The sequence below is a fragment of the Gastrolobium bilobum genome, unplaced genomic scaffold, assembly GCF_033153095.1.
Source record: "Gastrolobium bilobum isolate Gb01-03AN ecotype WA unplaced genomic scaffold, APGP_CSIRO_Gbil_v1 utg5733, whole genome shotgun sequence".
NCBI lineage: Eukaryota > Viridiplantae > Streptophyta > Magnoliopsida > Fabales > Fabaceae > Gastrolobium > Gastrolobium bilobum.
In genome coordinates this window covers 53,985-67,794 of record NW_026897099.1, presented here as the reverse complement: position 1 = coordinate 67,794, position 13,810 = coordinate 53,985, and the positions used below count along the sequence as shown (strand labels likewise).

General features: G+C 33.9%; 1 protein-coding gene across 2 annotated transcripts; it reads left to right on the top strand.

Moving 5' to 3' along the window:
- The first annotated feature begins 5,531 nt into the window (after positions 1 to 5,531).
- Positions 5,532 to 10,734, top strand: LOC133304128 (truncated transcription factor CAULIFLOWER A-like). 2 transcript variants are annotated; one of them, XM_061504095.1, is made up of 8 exons: positions 5,532 to 5,843; positions 7,304 to 7,382; positions 7,888 to 7,952; positions 8,057 to 8,156; positions 8,269 to 8,310; positions 8,482 to 8,523; positions 10,228 to 10,340; positions 10,459 to 10,734. In XM_061504095.1, exons 1-8 carry the CDS (start codon positions 5,659 to 5,661, stop codon positions 10,550 to 10,552), a joined length of 720 nt encoding a protein of 239 aa, XP_061360079.1. In that variant the 5' UTR covers positions 5,532 to 5,658; the 3' UTR covers positions 10,553 to 10,734. The 2 variants fall into 2 exon arrangements, with proteins under 2 accessions (XP_061360079.1, XP_061360078.1); XM_061504094.1 differs by having other exon boundaries at positions 8,030 to 8,156.
- Positions 10,735 to 13,810: the final 3,076 nt, after the last annotated feature.

Below are 13,810 nucleotides of genomic sequence, written 5' to 3'. Positions count from 1 at the left end.
GACGACGCGGTCAACGGTGGTCGGTCAACGACAACAGTGGTCAACCCAACAACTTCCCAAGGATCATTCTTTTCTGATGTGACAGATCAATCTAAGCTGCAGTCACAGAGCATACTAAGAAAAACCCGAAAAAGTAATAGCAACGGGAATCCCTCAAGGAGGGTGATATCTCTCTATAACCATATTGAAATTATGGAAAATAGAACTAAGTTAAACGAATTAAGATTCCTCTTGTTAGGCTCTAGATACCATGTTGAATATCATAGATACAAGAGGAAATGATAGTAATCCTTGTTATATTAAACTACACAACATTGGTGCTATTATATAGCAAACCAATTGAAGAATACAAAGAGACACACTCAATGTGGGACTTCTACACTATTAACACTAACACTCTTAACAAAGAGCACAAAAATACAACACATGGTTGGACCTTTCTCTTCAAAGATGGCTCTTTTAAGCACCAAATGCCATAACCATGGCTTCCTAAAGAACACTCACCAACACAGCCCACTAACACCCAAAAACCAGAAGTTAAACTCAGCAAAGTAGGATCTTTAACTCACACAAGGCTTGTCCTCACAATACTCAACCATTTTGGTGAAGGAACCATGACCAAAGGTGATCACTTTGGTGAAATAAGTGAAGGAGAAGCTATGGAGTGGAGAAGGGAAGGTGGCAGCTGAAAGGAACCAAAAAAATCACGTAGCACAAATGTAATTCGGACCTAGGGCTTTGTGCCAAAGCTTATATAGGCCCACTTAAACATTAAACACACATATATAACATTAATTGCTACGCTTAGCATTTTAATCCCAAACTCAGGATTCTTAACCTACTCAATTTTACAAGAATTATCATATTTTTCTTATATTTTTCGGAGCACCTTTCCGGTACACGCTTTTCAGAGCCAGTATTAGTTTCTGGCACCAGTTCTCATTATTTTAACTTGAAACTCGTTTTACAAGTCCTACATGTTATTCTAGTAATTATCATGCACTTATTATAATTTTTCGGGATACTTTTTCGGTACGCATTTATACCGACTAGCAGAATCGGTATATGCACTTTTCGTTAGAAAAATGACTTTCAGCAATATTACCCACTTACTATAATTATTAGAGCCTCATAATAATTATATATGAGAATTAGGAAATTATTCCATAATTGACCCTAATAATTATTATGATGCTTAAATAAATATAGTAAGTGATTAAGAATGCTGAAAGTCATTTTTCGGAAGAAAAGTGCAGATACCGGTTCTGCTAGTCGGTATAAATGCGTACCGAAAAAGTATCATGGAAAATTATAATAAGTGCATGAATATTCCTAGAATATTATATAGGACTTGTAAAACGAGTTTCAAGTTAAAATAATGAGAATTGGTGCCAGAAACTGATACTGGCTATGAAAAGCGCGTACCGGAAAGGTGCTTCGAAAAATAAAATAAAAATATTGTAAATCTTAGAAAAATGAGTAGGTTCAGATTTCAAAGTTTGGGATCAAAATGCTAAACGTGACAATTAACGATAATACTGTGCGTTTATGACTTAATCCACTATATATACTCTTGTGTTGGCTCAAAACCCTAGGCATATCAGTTTTCTACGTGGGAACACTTGGAGGCTGAGTGGTTATCACTGTTCTATTGCATTCCTTCACCATTTGTGACCAAAACCACCATTTTGTCTTGATTTTCCTTCTCTTTAACCGTGCAAACACTTGAGTGTGTGATGGGTGAGGAAAAAGGAACCATCTTCTGAATGTGGGACTGCTGTGTTGGGAGTCTAAGGGTTGTGTTCTATGCTCTTGTGGGGTGTGGCCTTTTATTTGGTGTTTCTTTCAAAAAAAAAAAGAGCTACCTTGTGCATCATTTTCGTTCATCTTGGTGTCTGCAAGAGCACCTAGAATTTTATCACTGTTCTATTGCATTCCTAGCTCCAAGAGCACCTTCATTCTTTATTTTGAGCTTGTGGTATGATCAGTACCCTTGAACTTGAGTTTTTATGCTTAAAAATCAATCCTTGATGCATCTAACAAGTTAAAGCTAATAACCTAAGGGTGGGTAAGCTTAAACACACATAGAATTGTATGCTTAAGCTTCTGTAATTGGTAAAAATGGATCCCTTGGAAAGATATCTCGCGAAAATGCAAAATCTGCATTATGACACGAAATATCCGGATATTGAGTTGGAAATATACGGATATTGATATCCGGATATTCAGTTGGAAATATCTGGATATTTTGGTCGGGACAACAACGAACCTGTTTTAGTAAAAATTCGATATATTGATCTACAGAGCTCCAAATTGAGTTCCGTTTGGACCTATGTGAAGCTAACACATAGAGCTACAATTCTGTGTAATTTCGTAGCCATTGGATCAGTTGTTTAATCGCAGTGTCAATTTTAAGTCGCATTTTGGTTGTAAGAAATTCAGTTTGCAGCAGTCACCTCGAGTAAATCTTAACCAGAGTTATACAACTCCGATTGAGGCGTATAATATGTCATTGTAAAGATGGACATGTCTATTTTAACATATAAAAATATTAGATTTTTTGGTAAAGAGATACAATTAAAGTTTTAAAAAGAGTAAACGTTGTTTAATGCTTAAGGCTTTGAGAAAAGCCTGGAGTAAAAAGAAAATGAGAAAGAAAACGTATTATTTTTGCCATGAAATTATAGGGCATGAGTATTGATGATAATTCTGGTATAAACAGACTGTGATTGTGCTATTTGGTGACCTTGAGCTAGCGTGGACTCTTGGATTGGATAGTTAACTTAAGAGGTAAGCTTTCGTGTCCTCGGTTTAGCCATGTTGTGGTTCCACCATGTCCTATGGGGGTATGGTATATGCATGATGTGTTACATGCTTTTGATTTTTTGGAAATGCTATTGAGCTGTTATATGCTAGTACCTTTTGGATATGCATGTGGTGTTCCACCTATGCGGTAAGCCTGAGTATCTAGTACATACAACATGGTGAGGCTGTGGGTGAGGTGCACGCGATGTTCCTTGTACTACATGTAGGTGATAAACGTATTCCAGCATTTCTCTGGCCAGTAGAATAGTTAAACACACATGTCATGAATATCTGTTGCACTGCATTGAGTTTTGGAACTTATATTGAATTACTGCCTTTGGAACTTATATTGCACATGTAAGTGAGCTTGGGGTGGAAGATCCTTGAGGACCCCTTGTCTTACTGAAATTTCTGGTTTAGAGATCTTACCCAACGTTTGGGGAATGCTTATTTCAGGTTCAGGTAATGCGGGAGTTGAGACCTCTAGTGGCAGGAGGCCAGAGCTTAGCTGGTAAATGTTACATGTTTATGCTGCTTTGTTGATATGCTGTTGTGATTGGATGTTGGATCCTATTTACTGTCTTATGCTTTTAGCTTCTGTTTATGGATTTATATGTTGAGACTTTATTGGTTATGCTGTTGATTTGGTGAGCTTGGGGATTGTCCATGCCACGTAGACTTGTTTATTGTCTTGTTTAATTTGGAGTTGTATTAATGTATCAGGATATTGTCCAGACTATGTGTAGTAGATCCGTGACATATATACTCAGTACTTTATCTATATATTGAGGTATTCCAGTTAGATGTCTTTTTGCAATTCACATACAGGCGATATTTTATGAAATTGATTAAGTAATCAACTTGGCTAAGTATAATGACGTCTTAATTGAAAATAAAAAAAATATTCCGCATTTTTAATTAAGCGCAGCTTAATACGATGATATGTTAACAAACCGGGTATACACGGGGTGTTACACTACTCAATTTTACAAGAATTATCATATTTTTCTTATATTTTTTGGAGCACCTTTTCGGTACGCGCTTTTCATAGCCAGTACCAGTTTCTGGCACCAGTTCTCATTATTTTAACTTAAAACTCATTTTACAAGTCCTACATGTTATTCTAGTAATTATCATGCACTTATTATAATTTTCCGGGATACTTTTTTGGTACGCATTTATATCGACTAGCAGAACCGGTATTTACACTTTTCGTTAGAAAAACGACTTTCAACAATATTACCCACTTACTATAATTATTAGAGCCTCATAATAATTATTAGGGTCAATTATGGAATTATTTTCTAATTTCACATAATTAATTAATTAACTTCCTTAATTAACGGTGCGGGTTCTTTTAGCCGTCACCTCCACCACCACCATCCTCACCACTACCGCCGCCGCCGCCACCATCACCACTGCCATTGCTGCAGCCACTGCCGTCATAATCACCACCACCACTATCATCACCACGTCACTGCCACCATTACTAATGTACTGCTGCTGCCACCACAACCACCATGCCACCCCCCGCCGCCGCCACCACCACCACAACCACATCATATGGAAAAGAAAGTGATGATTCGATTTTTTTTTATATTTAATAGGAATTATTTTTTATTATATTATTTGTTACGTTATCAAACACAATTCTTATTCTCGGAATAAAAATTGAACATGTTATCGAACACATTTTTTTTTCTCAAAAACTGTTCCAAGGCACAGAAATAGAAAAAAAAAATTTCTTTTCAGAAACAGTGCTAGAAAATAGAATGGTTGTCATGCACACCCTAGCTATTGATTCAAGTGATAAGAAGTTTGCTCCCTTAATCAGAAGTCTCCACTTCAAGTCCTGAAAATGAAAAAAATGATCTTGGGAGACTCACACGTCTAAAATGAGTCCAACAATATTCAAATCAAGCTAGTAGGATAATGGATGAACCAGTGGTTATATCTGAAAAAATTATTGACTTAATTTGACCTGCAAATTGTGAATTATTCGGTCTGAAGAAGCATTATTTCTTTAATTTTTTTATTTATATAATACAGTCTTAAAATGTTGATTTTAACCAAACAATACTTAAATTAACATTTGTTAAAAGATTTAAAATTTATTATCATTAAAATATATAAATATTAATTTTAAATTAAAATTTAAATACATTCAACAAAAATAGTAATTATAATAATTCTGAGTTTATATATTTACCTGACACGTTATAAGCCAACGCACATCAGATTGAACTAAATTTAATGGAACCAAGTTAAATTAAAATTAATTTTTAAAAATTTTATTTACTCAGTCTATATATTTTATCAAACCTTTCCGAGCTACCTGAATATATGTAATTTTAATAATACTTATACACATTTAAGGAAAGTGGCGAGGATTAAATTTCAACCATCCCATTTTCTAGTTTCTCCTTTTATTTTTTGTACGCCCGTTTTTGGAAGCCATCCAAAATGCCCTTAATGGGTCCCACCATGTGTGGCTATGAAAAGTAATGACACATTGACACATATCAACATTAGTACACAAGCCAACCAATCCCAAATCGACAACGTAAAATAACTAAACTGCTTCAGCTTTCCCAAACCAGATACCAAAAACCACTTGTCACCAAATCCCAATCTCTGATTATTTTTACTACTTCCTTTTTCACCTTTAATAGATATATGTAACAAGCCTGCATACTTGTCCAGAAGAAGAAAGGTACACAAACTAACATTCCCACACACATTGGTTTCTTTCCTTTTCCTTGTTTTGTAATTGGGATTTTTCTTGGGTGAGAAAAAAGGGAAGAACTCAACTAATTGGGTAAGCAGCTAGGTCTAATATAGTAAGAGACAAAGATGGGAAGGGGTAGGGTTCAGCTGAAGAGGATAGAGAACAAGATCAATCGCCAGGTAACTTTCTCCAAAAGGAAAGCAGGGTTGCTCAAGAAAGCACACGAAATCTCTGTGCTATGTGATGCTGAGGTCGCTTTGATTGTCTTCTCCCAGAAAGGAAAGCTCTTTGAGTATGCCACTGATTCATGGTAATATAATTATACCCTATATATTATATTATATAATATATATATGCATTTTATATCATATATAGTTCAATAATCTCTCTATCACACAAGTGTGTGTATATATATTTGTATATATTGTGCTTGTGTGTGGAGGTTATCAGGTGATATAAATATATATAGTATCTCTTTGAGTATATGCTGCTAATCCATGGTTATGCAATACCCTATATTACATCATGATATATATGCATATAAATCATATATAATTCATATATCTGTATGTAGTATATGTGTTCAGTTTTCCGTCGAGCCAAGAATCATTGAACCTCTGCTGTTTTTTTTCTCCTTCTAATTAATTTTCTTTTCTTTGTTGCTTTTGCTGTTCAGAAGGGTTTAGGTTCTGGGTTAAAACACGCAAAGAGATTCCATTCCTCTCCTTCTTCTTTTTTCTCTTAACTCTTAATTTTGTTCAGATCAAGCCTCAATGATTATATATTTTGAATGAACACAAATAAAGCTAACCGATGGATTCTTCAAATAAAGAAGAGATAGATTATTGTGAAGAAGTTAATTTGCTCAAATTTAACAAAGTTACACCCACTTCCGATCCGCACATACACTTCTCTAAGAATTTGTTTTCAATTTTGGGGATACAACATGCGCAAAAACGATTTAGTATTGGTACAAGTAAGTGTATATATACTCTTTTTTGTGTGTTTTTCTCTCATCAGGAAGGACAATTTTATGTTTTCGATGGAGAGAATCTACCTGTCCTAGTTAGAAAATCATAAGAATACCCACTGAAACTGGGAAAGCCCTTATTTAATTTTCTTTTTGTTAAAATTACTAACTATATGAGGTGGTGAATATTCTCTTGCAAACCATGAGGGGGAGTGATAGTCTTTGCCTACTTCATATGTCATATTCATTTTCTATGATCTCAAGTCTTTAAGTTCTCGCAAAAAGATTTGCTAGCCTTAATTTTCATCTTTTTTATTTTTTTTAATCCAAAGTTTTGGTTTTGTTCAACTTGTGCTGTATACTCGCAACTGCTTTTGTTTGGGTGATCAACACGTAATTGCATAGATGTCATGTCCATTTTCTTTTTTTTCTTATTTTTAATACTAATTTGATAGTTATTGTTTAGAGTAAATAATGGGGCTACTTTTTGCTGGTTAATTAATACTTCTGCTTGTCCCGTCTCAGTAGATGGGTGCAATTCCCTAGATAAATCATGTCAACAGTTAACTAATTCAAAAAATGAACTTCTAATATCTTAATACTTGATTGGATCGATGTTACAAGTAAGTATTTTTCTTATTTGTTTCATTTCAGTTTTGTGCTAGCGCACGTTCGTGGATAGATGTCATATAGAAATTTATGAAATTATATGTAAAGATTGTCCATTACGATAAAATTAATGTTAAATAGTGATATAATTTATTTATATTTTATTTTTGTTATACTTAATCATTGATCAGCATGGAGAAGATACTGGAACGCCATGAAAGGTATGCCTATGCAGAGAGACAGCTAGTAGAAAAAGAATCTGAGATACAGGTTTGTCGATTGTCATTACATACATACGTAATTTATACATACTCAAATACAAGCATATATGACCTTTTTGAAATCTGTTTCGGAAAACAACTTTTTTAATTTTCAGAACAAAACAAACAGTTTGATAAGGCCTACATTATAAAATGAATTTAAAAATTATAACTATTTTTTGTTTTTAGAATTAAACTTAGAGAATATATATGGGTTGTTTTTGTTGTGTTTTGACTTTTAATTTTTTTTTTTAAAAAAAAACATAAAAAATATCTATTTCATTCAATATTCTATAAAACAGTTTTAAGAACAAAAAAAATCAGAACACAATCAAACATGAGAATATAATTTTTGTTTGCATCACTATTTTACATCAAGGTCCTTCTCAGTTGTAAGAATTGAACTAAAGCCTTGCATATAGATTGGAATGACATTAAAGTGATGTAATCAAAACCGATATGTAAATATCAATACAGGACTGTATTATGGAACTAAACGGTAGCTGTTGTTGTAGGGAAACTGGACCATTGAATATACTAGGCTCAAGGCAAAGATTGACCTTTTGCAAAGAAACCACAGGTAGATGATGATCTATATGCATGCTTTAATTTCTCGTTATAGTTTGATTTGATCATTCACTCACATGTGTCACACAGTGTCATAATCTTGAATCCTTTCTTCAGGAACTACACGGGAGAAGATTTGGCTTCAATGAGCCTCAAAGAGCTTCAAAGACTGGAGCAGCAGTTAGATACTGCTCTCAAAAATATTCGTACACGCAGAGTACATATAATATTATAACTTATTATATATGTTTTATTAGCATCCTTTATATATTATATACTTTGGTACTGATCATAGAAATATATATATATATATTACTATATCTTAACAGAACCAACTCATGTACGAGGCAATTTCGGAGCTTCAGAAACAGGTATGTCTTTGACTCCAAGTCTATCCAGGCTTTATTTAGCTTTGTGTCTTGGAAAAAGTTCTTATCTGTTACATTTAGGGGTCACTGGGAACACAAAATCATTATGAGTGTCTCTTCTCTAGATAGTGAAATTGATGTGAAGATTTGTGCTCTTATTATTCTCTATGACAGGAGAAAGGGATAAAAGAGCAGAATAACATGCTCGAAAAGAAGGTGACCGATATCTGCCTTTACAACTGTTTTTTTTTTTGCATTTAACTGAACTTCATTTTATTACAATTGATGCTTCTTCAACCAGTTCAATGCTTGTTGGTACTATTATAAGGGTATAACCCTAGTTTGATTATTTTATACTTTTGTTCCCAGCTCCTCCTCTGCCTGTTATTGAGTGGTGAAATTATTATTTTGTTATTGTCCCTTTATCTGATACCATTTTAAGTTAACCCAACCCTAATTATCTCCTTGAGGCGAGTTGGCTCCTTCAGGTATCCCCAAACGCTTTAACTCTTTGAACCGGTTAAGGGACTAATTTGAAATAGTGCGGAGTGGGTCAGGGATGAAGATATTTAAATCCCTCCTAAAGGTGACATATGGGAATCGAATTCATGCCCTTTCCTTTCCACTTACTCAGATCCCTTGCTACCAACTGAGCTACCACCATTTAATAGAAATTTACAATTTTCCTTTCTTTGTTTTACAAATTATATACACCTTGCTATGTGTTACAGAATAATTGTTGATGTTTGTACATTTAAATTTCCAGACTTAACCACAATTATATGCTTTAAAAATCCCTTATTTTCTTTTCTATATTGTTACAAAACCATATTTCTTGGTCTAATTCAAATTATAGAAATCAAAAAACAAATAACTAAGAGTTAACTAAATTTGAATCCAAGTTCTCCACAATATTTTTAGGATTCGTCACTTCTCCTGTTGCTGTATATGAGAAATTTTGCAATAAATATATTTACACCAAAATCTGCATGTAAATCCTGATATTAAAACAAAAAAATCAGAATCTGCATGCGCATTCTAACTGTTTGTGTTGCTACAAATTTTTTTTTTTTGCAACAGTAGCATAAGTACATTTGCCATAATTTTATGTACCAACTACCACTGCATACATCTTATTTTTATAAATATATTTTGAAACTCACCCCTTCATCGGGGTGCTATTGCTAGTGAAACTAATGCAGGCTAATTTTTTATGGCCTTTTTTTTTCTAACATTTTGAAAAGCAATTCTTAACCCGGTGGAAGTGATTGTTACAAAAGTGATGAAATGGGAGCTCAATGAATGTAGTTTATGTTGAGATATTCAAGTGTGATGAGTCCCACATTGATTGGTAATGGGCTAAGTGAAGAGTATATAAGTAGAAAGACCCATGAACCCAATGCCTTAAGGTTTTGGGTTGAGACATGGTGTCGGATCCACTTGCTACGGTTGGTGGTAGCGCCCCACCACGGGTTTCCCCATGGACCCGCCTGACATTGGTATCAGAGCCGGGTTGGGCTCGAGCTAGCCTGGTGATTGACTAGGAGGCGGGTCGAGTACTTTGCACTTGGGGTACTCGGTTGAGGGGAGCATACCAATTGTGGGTTTCACACTTGAGAGGGAGATTGTTGAAATATTTAAGTGTGATGAGTCCCACATTGGTTGGTAATGGGCTAAGTGAAGAGTATATAAGTGGAAGGACCCATGAACCTAATGTCTTAAGGTTTTGGGTTGAGACATGGTGTCAGATCCACTTAATACAGTTGGTGTAGCCTTAGCTCATTGGTAGTAGTCCCCCGCCACGGACTTCCCCTAGACCCGCCTGTCAATTTAGCCACATGTTTTGAAAGGTTAATAATTTATTGATAGCCATATATGTTTGTCTATTAAGTATTAACATATTTTGTGATATGAAATTAGATCAAGGAGAAAGAGAAGGCTACAGTACAGCAGGTTGCTCAATGGGAGCAGTCAAACTACAGGGTTGATACCTCTTTCTTACAACAGCAACCCCTTCCCACTTTGAACATCGGGTAAGGGTCACCTTGCTATGCTATGATATTGCAATAATTTAACACCTTCATTAGTTCATCTTCTCGTAACCGCTAGTCTAATTAATGCAACTCTACATGCGTATTTTTGTTTGTGCAGTGGCAATTACCATCAGGAAGCACCAGAACTGGGGAGGAACGAGCTTGACCTGACCCTGGAACCACTATATTCTAGCCACCTCCGATGCTTTTGAAAACTTGTTTACTTTGAGGTTGATGATATTATAAAACTGCAGGCATAACAATTCTATGTCGTCGTGTTTGAATGCTTTATCTATGGCTCTCATGGTATATGGTTTTCCCAGCTTTTATGACATTAATTTGAAGTGTTTTTGTTGTAAGCATCTTGAATTTGAAATCAAATTGTATTTGTGGATCCGGCGAACTTTCTCAATAATTGAATATACAAATTCATTAAAATAATAAGAAGTATGTTGAAATTACTTGTCTAAATATATTAGACAAGAAATCACTACAGGTAAATTTTTTTTTTTTTGGAGAATTTCATTACGGCTAATCTGTTATATATTATATTGTAGTCCAAATTTGTAATTGTTAGGATATTCAAGTGTGATAAGTTTCGCATTGGTTGGTAATAGACTAAGTGAAGAGTATATAAGTGGAAGGATCCATTATAAGTCCCATATTGGTTGGTAATGGGCTAAGAGAAGAGTATATAAGTGGAAGGATTCATTAATTCAATGTCTTAAGGTTTTGGGTTGAGATGCGGTGTCAGACCCATTTGGTGTATTTAGGCTAACTTAGCCCATTGGTGGTGGTCCCCCGCCACAGCACCATATCGCGCCAGTAGCATGATATTAGTGAAAATAATAAAAAAAAATATAAAAATATTGGAATAAAAATAAAAAATAAATATTAAAATAATATAATAATAATAATAGAATAAAAAGAGAAGATTATATTTTTCTTAAAGCCATGGTCAAAGATTAGATTTCTTAAAAGTCAAGGCAAAAAGATGACTCTTATCTATATAATGATTAGTTAGTTAGATTTTTATTTAGTTTGATTGAAACTTAACTATATGTAACAATTAGATCTAGTTAGATTTTTAGTCAGCATATCTACTTATATCCCCTGACGCGAAAAGAGTAAGAAAACTGATAAGGTAGAAAAGGAAGAAACCAAGGGAGAGACGATAAAGACAATGAGAAGGAAGAAAAAAAAAAGGGAAACAGTGAGAAGAAAGAAAAAGGAAGAGGAACGAGAAAGAACAACATAAAGAAGAAGGAAGAAAGGGAAATAAAAGAGGAAGATAATATGAGAGAAAACCTCATTCTCCTATTTTCATTTTTCTTCATCTTTTTCTAAAGTTGGTATTTCTGAAGTTATTTTTTTAAAAGCTGTGAAGGTGTTGTTACTCTGGCGAACCATTTTCTTGTGAATTTCTTTCATTCTTTTATTTTAGTTTTTATCTTTGATTTTATCTTCTCTCTTGTTTTTTATCTTTTAAATTTTGATTTGATGGATTTGATGGATTTATTCATATTATTTATGAGAATGATATTGAATCAAGACTAAAGAACTAAGGAATTCCTTTGGTACCAAATGAATATTAACGAAATATGTAACCTTTAACTGAATGATTATGAAGTAAACTGACGCACAAATATTTAGGATCAGACGGTAAGAAGGTATGAGATGCCTTACTTGGATTGATCTCTGTCAAATAGAACATTTCACATGCAGAAATCCACAAAGGTTTGGGTTTTAATAGTTTCAGTTAAAGGTTATACGTTCATTTTTATGTTTGTATGCAGAAACCCACAAAGGTCTGGGCTTTAGTTGTTTCAGTTAATAGTTACATATCATTTTTATGTTTAGTATCCTAGTCATTATTTCTTATTATAAACATGTTATGAGAGAATGATATTTTCAGTTAGTTGGACTGATTATAGTTTGAAAACCCTAAACATTATTGAGATTTATCTCACGTGTGTTTATGTTCGAACCTTTTTAGAAAGTAAGCATACTAGTATGTGTATCTTTAGAGATGGATGAAGCACTATGATTAAAGACTTTGAGGACCATTTATAAACCTTTAATTTATCATGTTTTCAGGGCCAAGATTACATGAATTATATAGTCTAAAGCATGAAAATCAAGGTTATTTGGTGAAAAAGCATGAAGAATTGAATTAGGAACTAACATAACTAATTCTTGCTTGTTTTGAAGGTAAATTGATGTAAATTGTAGTAAGGATGAAGTTAAAGGAGTTGGAGTACAAGATGGAAGATCGAAAAAGTCCTCAAGCGCGTTCCAAAAGCAATTTCATTACTTGAAGAGGGCGTATTAGCGCAGAATAACATGCCAAAGCATGCAAATTGCACATAAATAGCTAAAACCTTCTGGAAGAGTGCGCTAACACATGCTATCATGCAGAATTTCCCTTTTGAAGAGCGATTTCTGTGCGCTTGAGCACACTTGCGCAATTTCGTAATGTGTTTTTACCGCACTGGAGCGCGCTAACTAGAGGTTTAACGCCCTGCTGAAATCCAATTAAGACCCAACTCCTTAAACTAACATAGGGCACAAATCCATTACCTATAAAAGGCGATTTTCAGAACCAATTAAGAACCTTTTGATAATTTTGAAGATCCAAATCCTATTTTGGTCATTGAAGCGCGTTCTTCATGCTTTGGAGTACTGGAGGTGGGTTGAATTTGGGAATACATTAGGGACTTTGAAGATTCACAACACCATCACACCAATGGAGCTTGGGAAGCTTTATCATTTGTTGTGTTTTTGAATTTGCTATGCTAGGCTAAATTTCTTTGTAGTTAGGATTAGATGCAACCCAATTGAACTTTTGTGTTTATAGTTTGAATGTTTAATGCAAATTTTCCCTTTTTATATTGCATGAATTTATCTATTCTTAACGTCTTCTATGAGTCTGATCTCTTAGATTGATTTAGGGTGATTGTATGACAATAGGAATGTTTGATAAATTCATCGTAATCCTTTTGATTATAAGAATAGACACAGGATAATTATGCAATCTTATGATTGTTGATCTTTTTTTTCCCCGTAAACTTGATTCTTGATCTTAATGGTTATCTTCTTGGAGAAAAGCCGGGAAATAATTAAGATTCTTTCAATATTATAAATAATTAGAGTATCAAGGGATTGATTTAGAGGAATTGATTGATAATATATTAAAGGCAGTTACTTAATAATTTAATTCATAACATAAAGGAGAAATCGAACTCCTAACTGCACATTTATTGATTGTCAAAACAACCTTCAATTTACTTTCTTGCTTTATTAATTATGTTATTTTGCCTATTGTTTGGTTTTAATTTTTTATTCAAAAATTCTCGTTATTGGTTGTTAAATAAAGCGTAAATAATAAATTGATGATTGAAATTCTAATCCTCGTGGTAACAATCCCGTATTCCATTACACTTTATTATTTTTATGGCCGGTGCACTTGC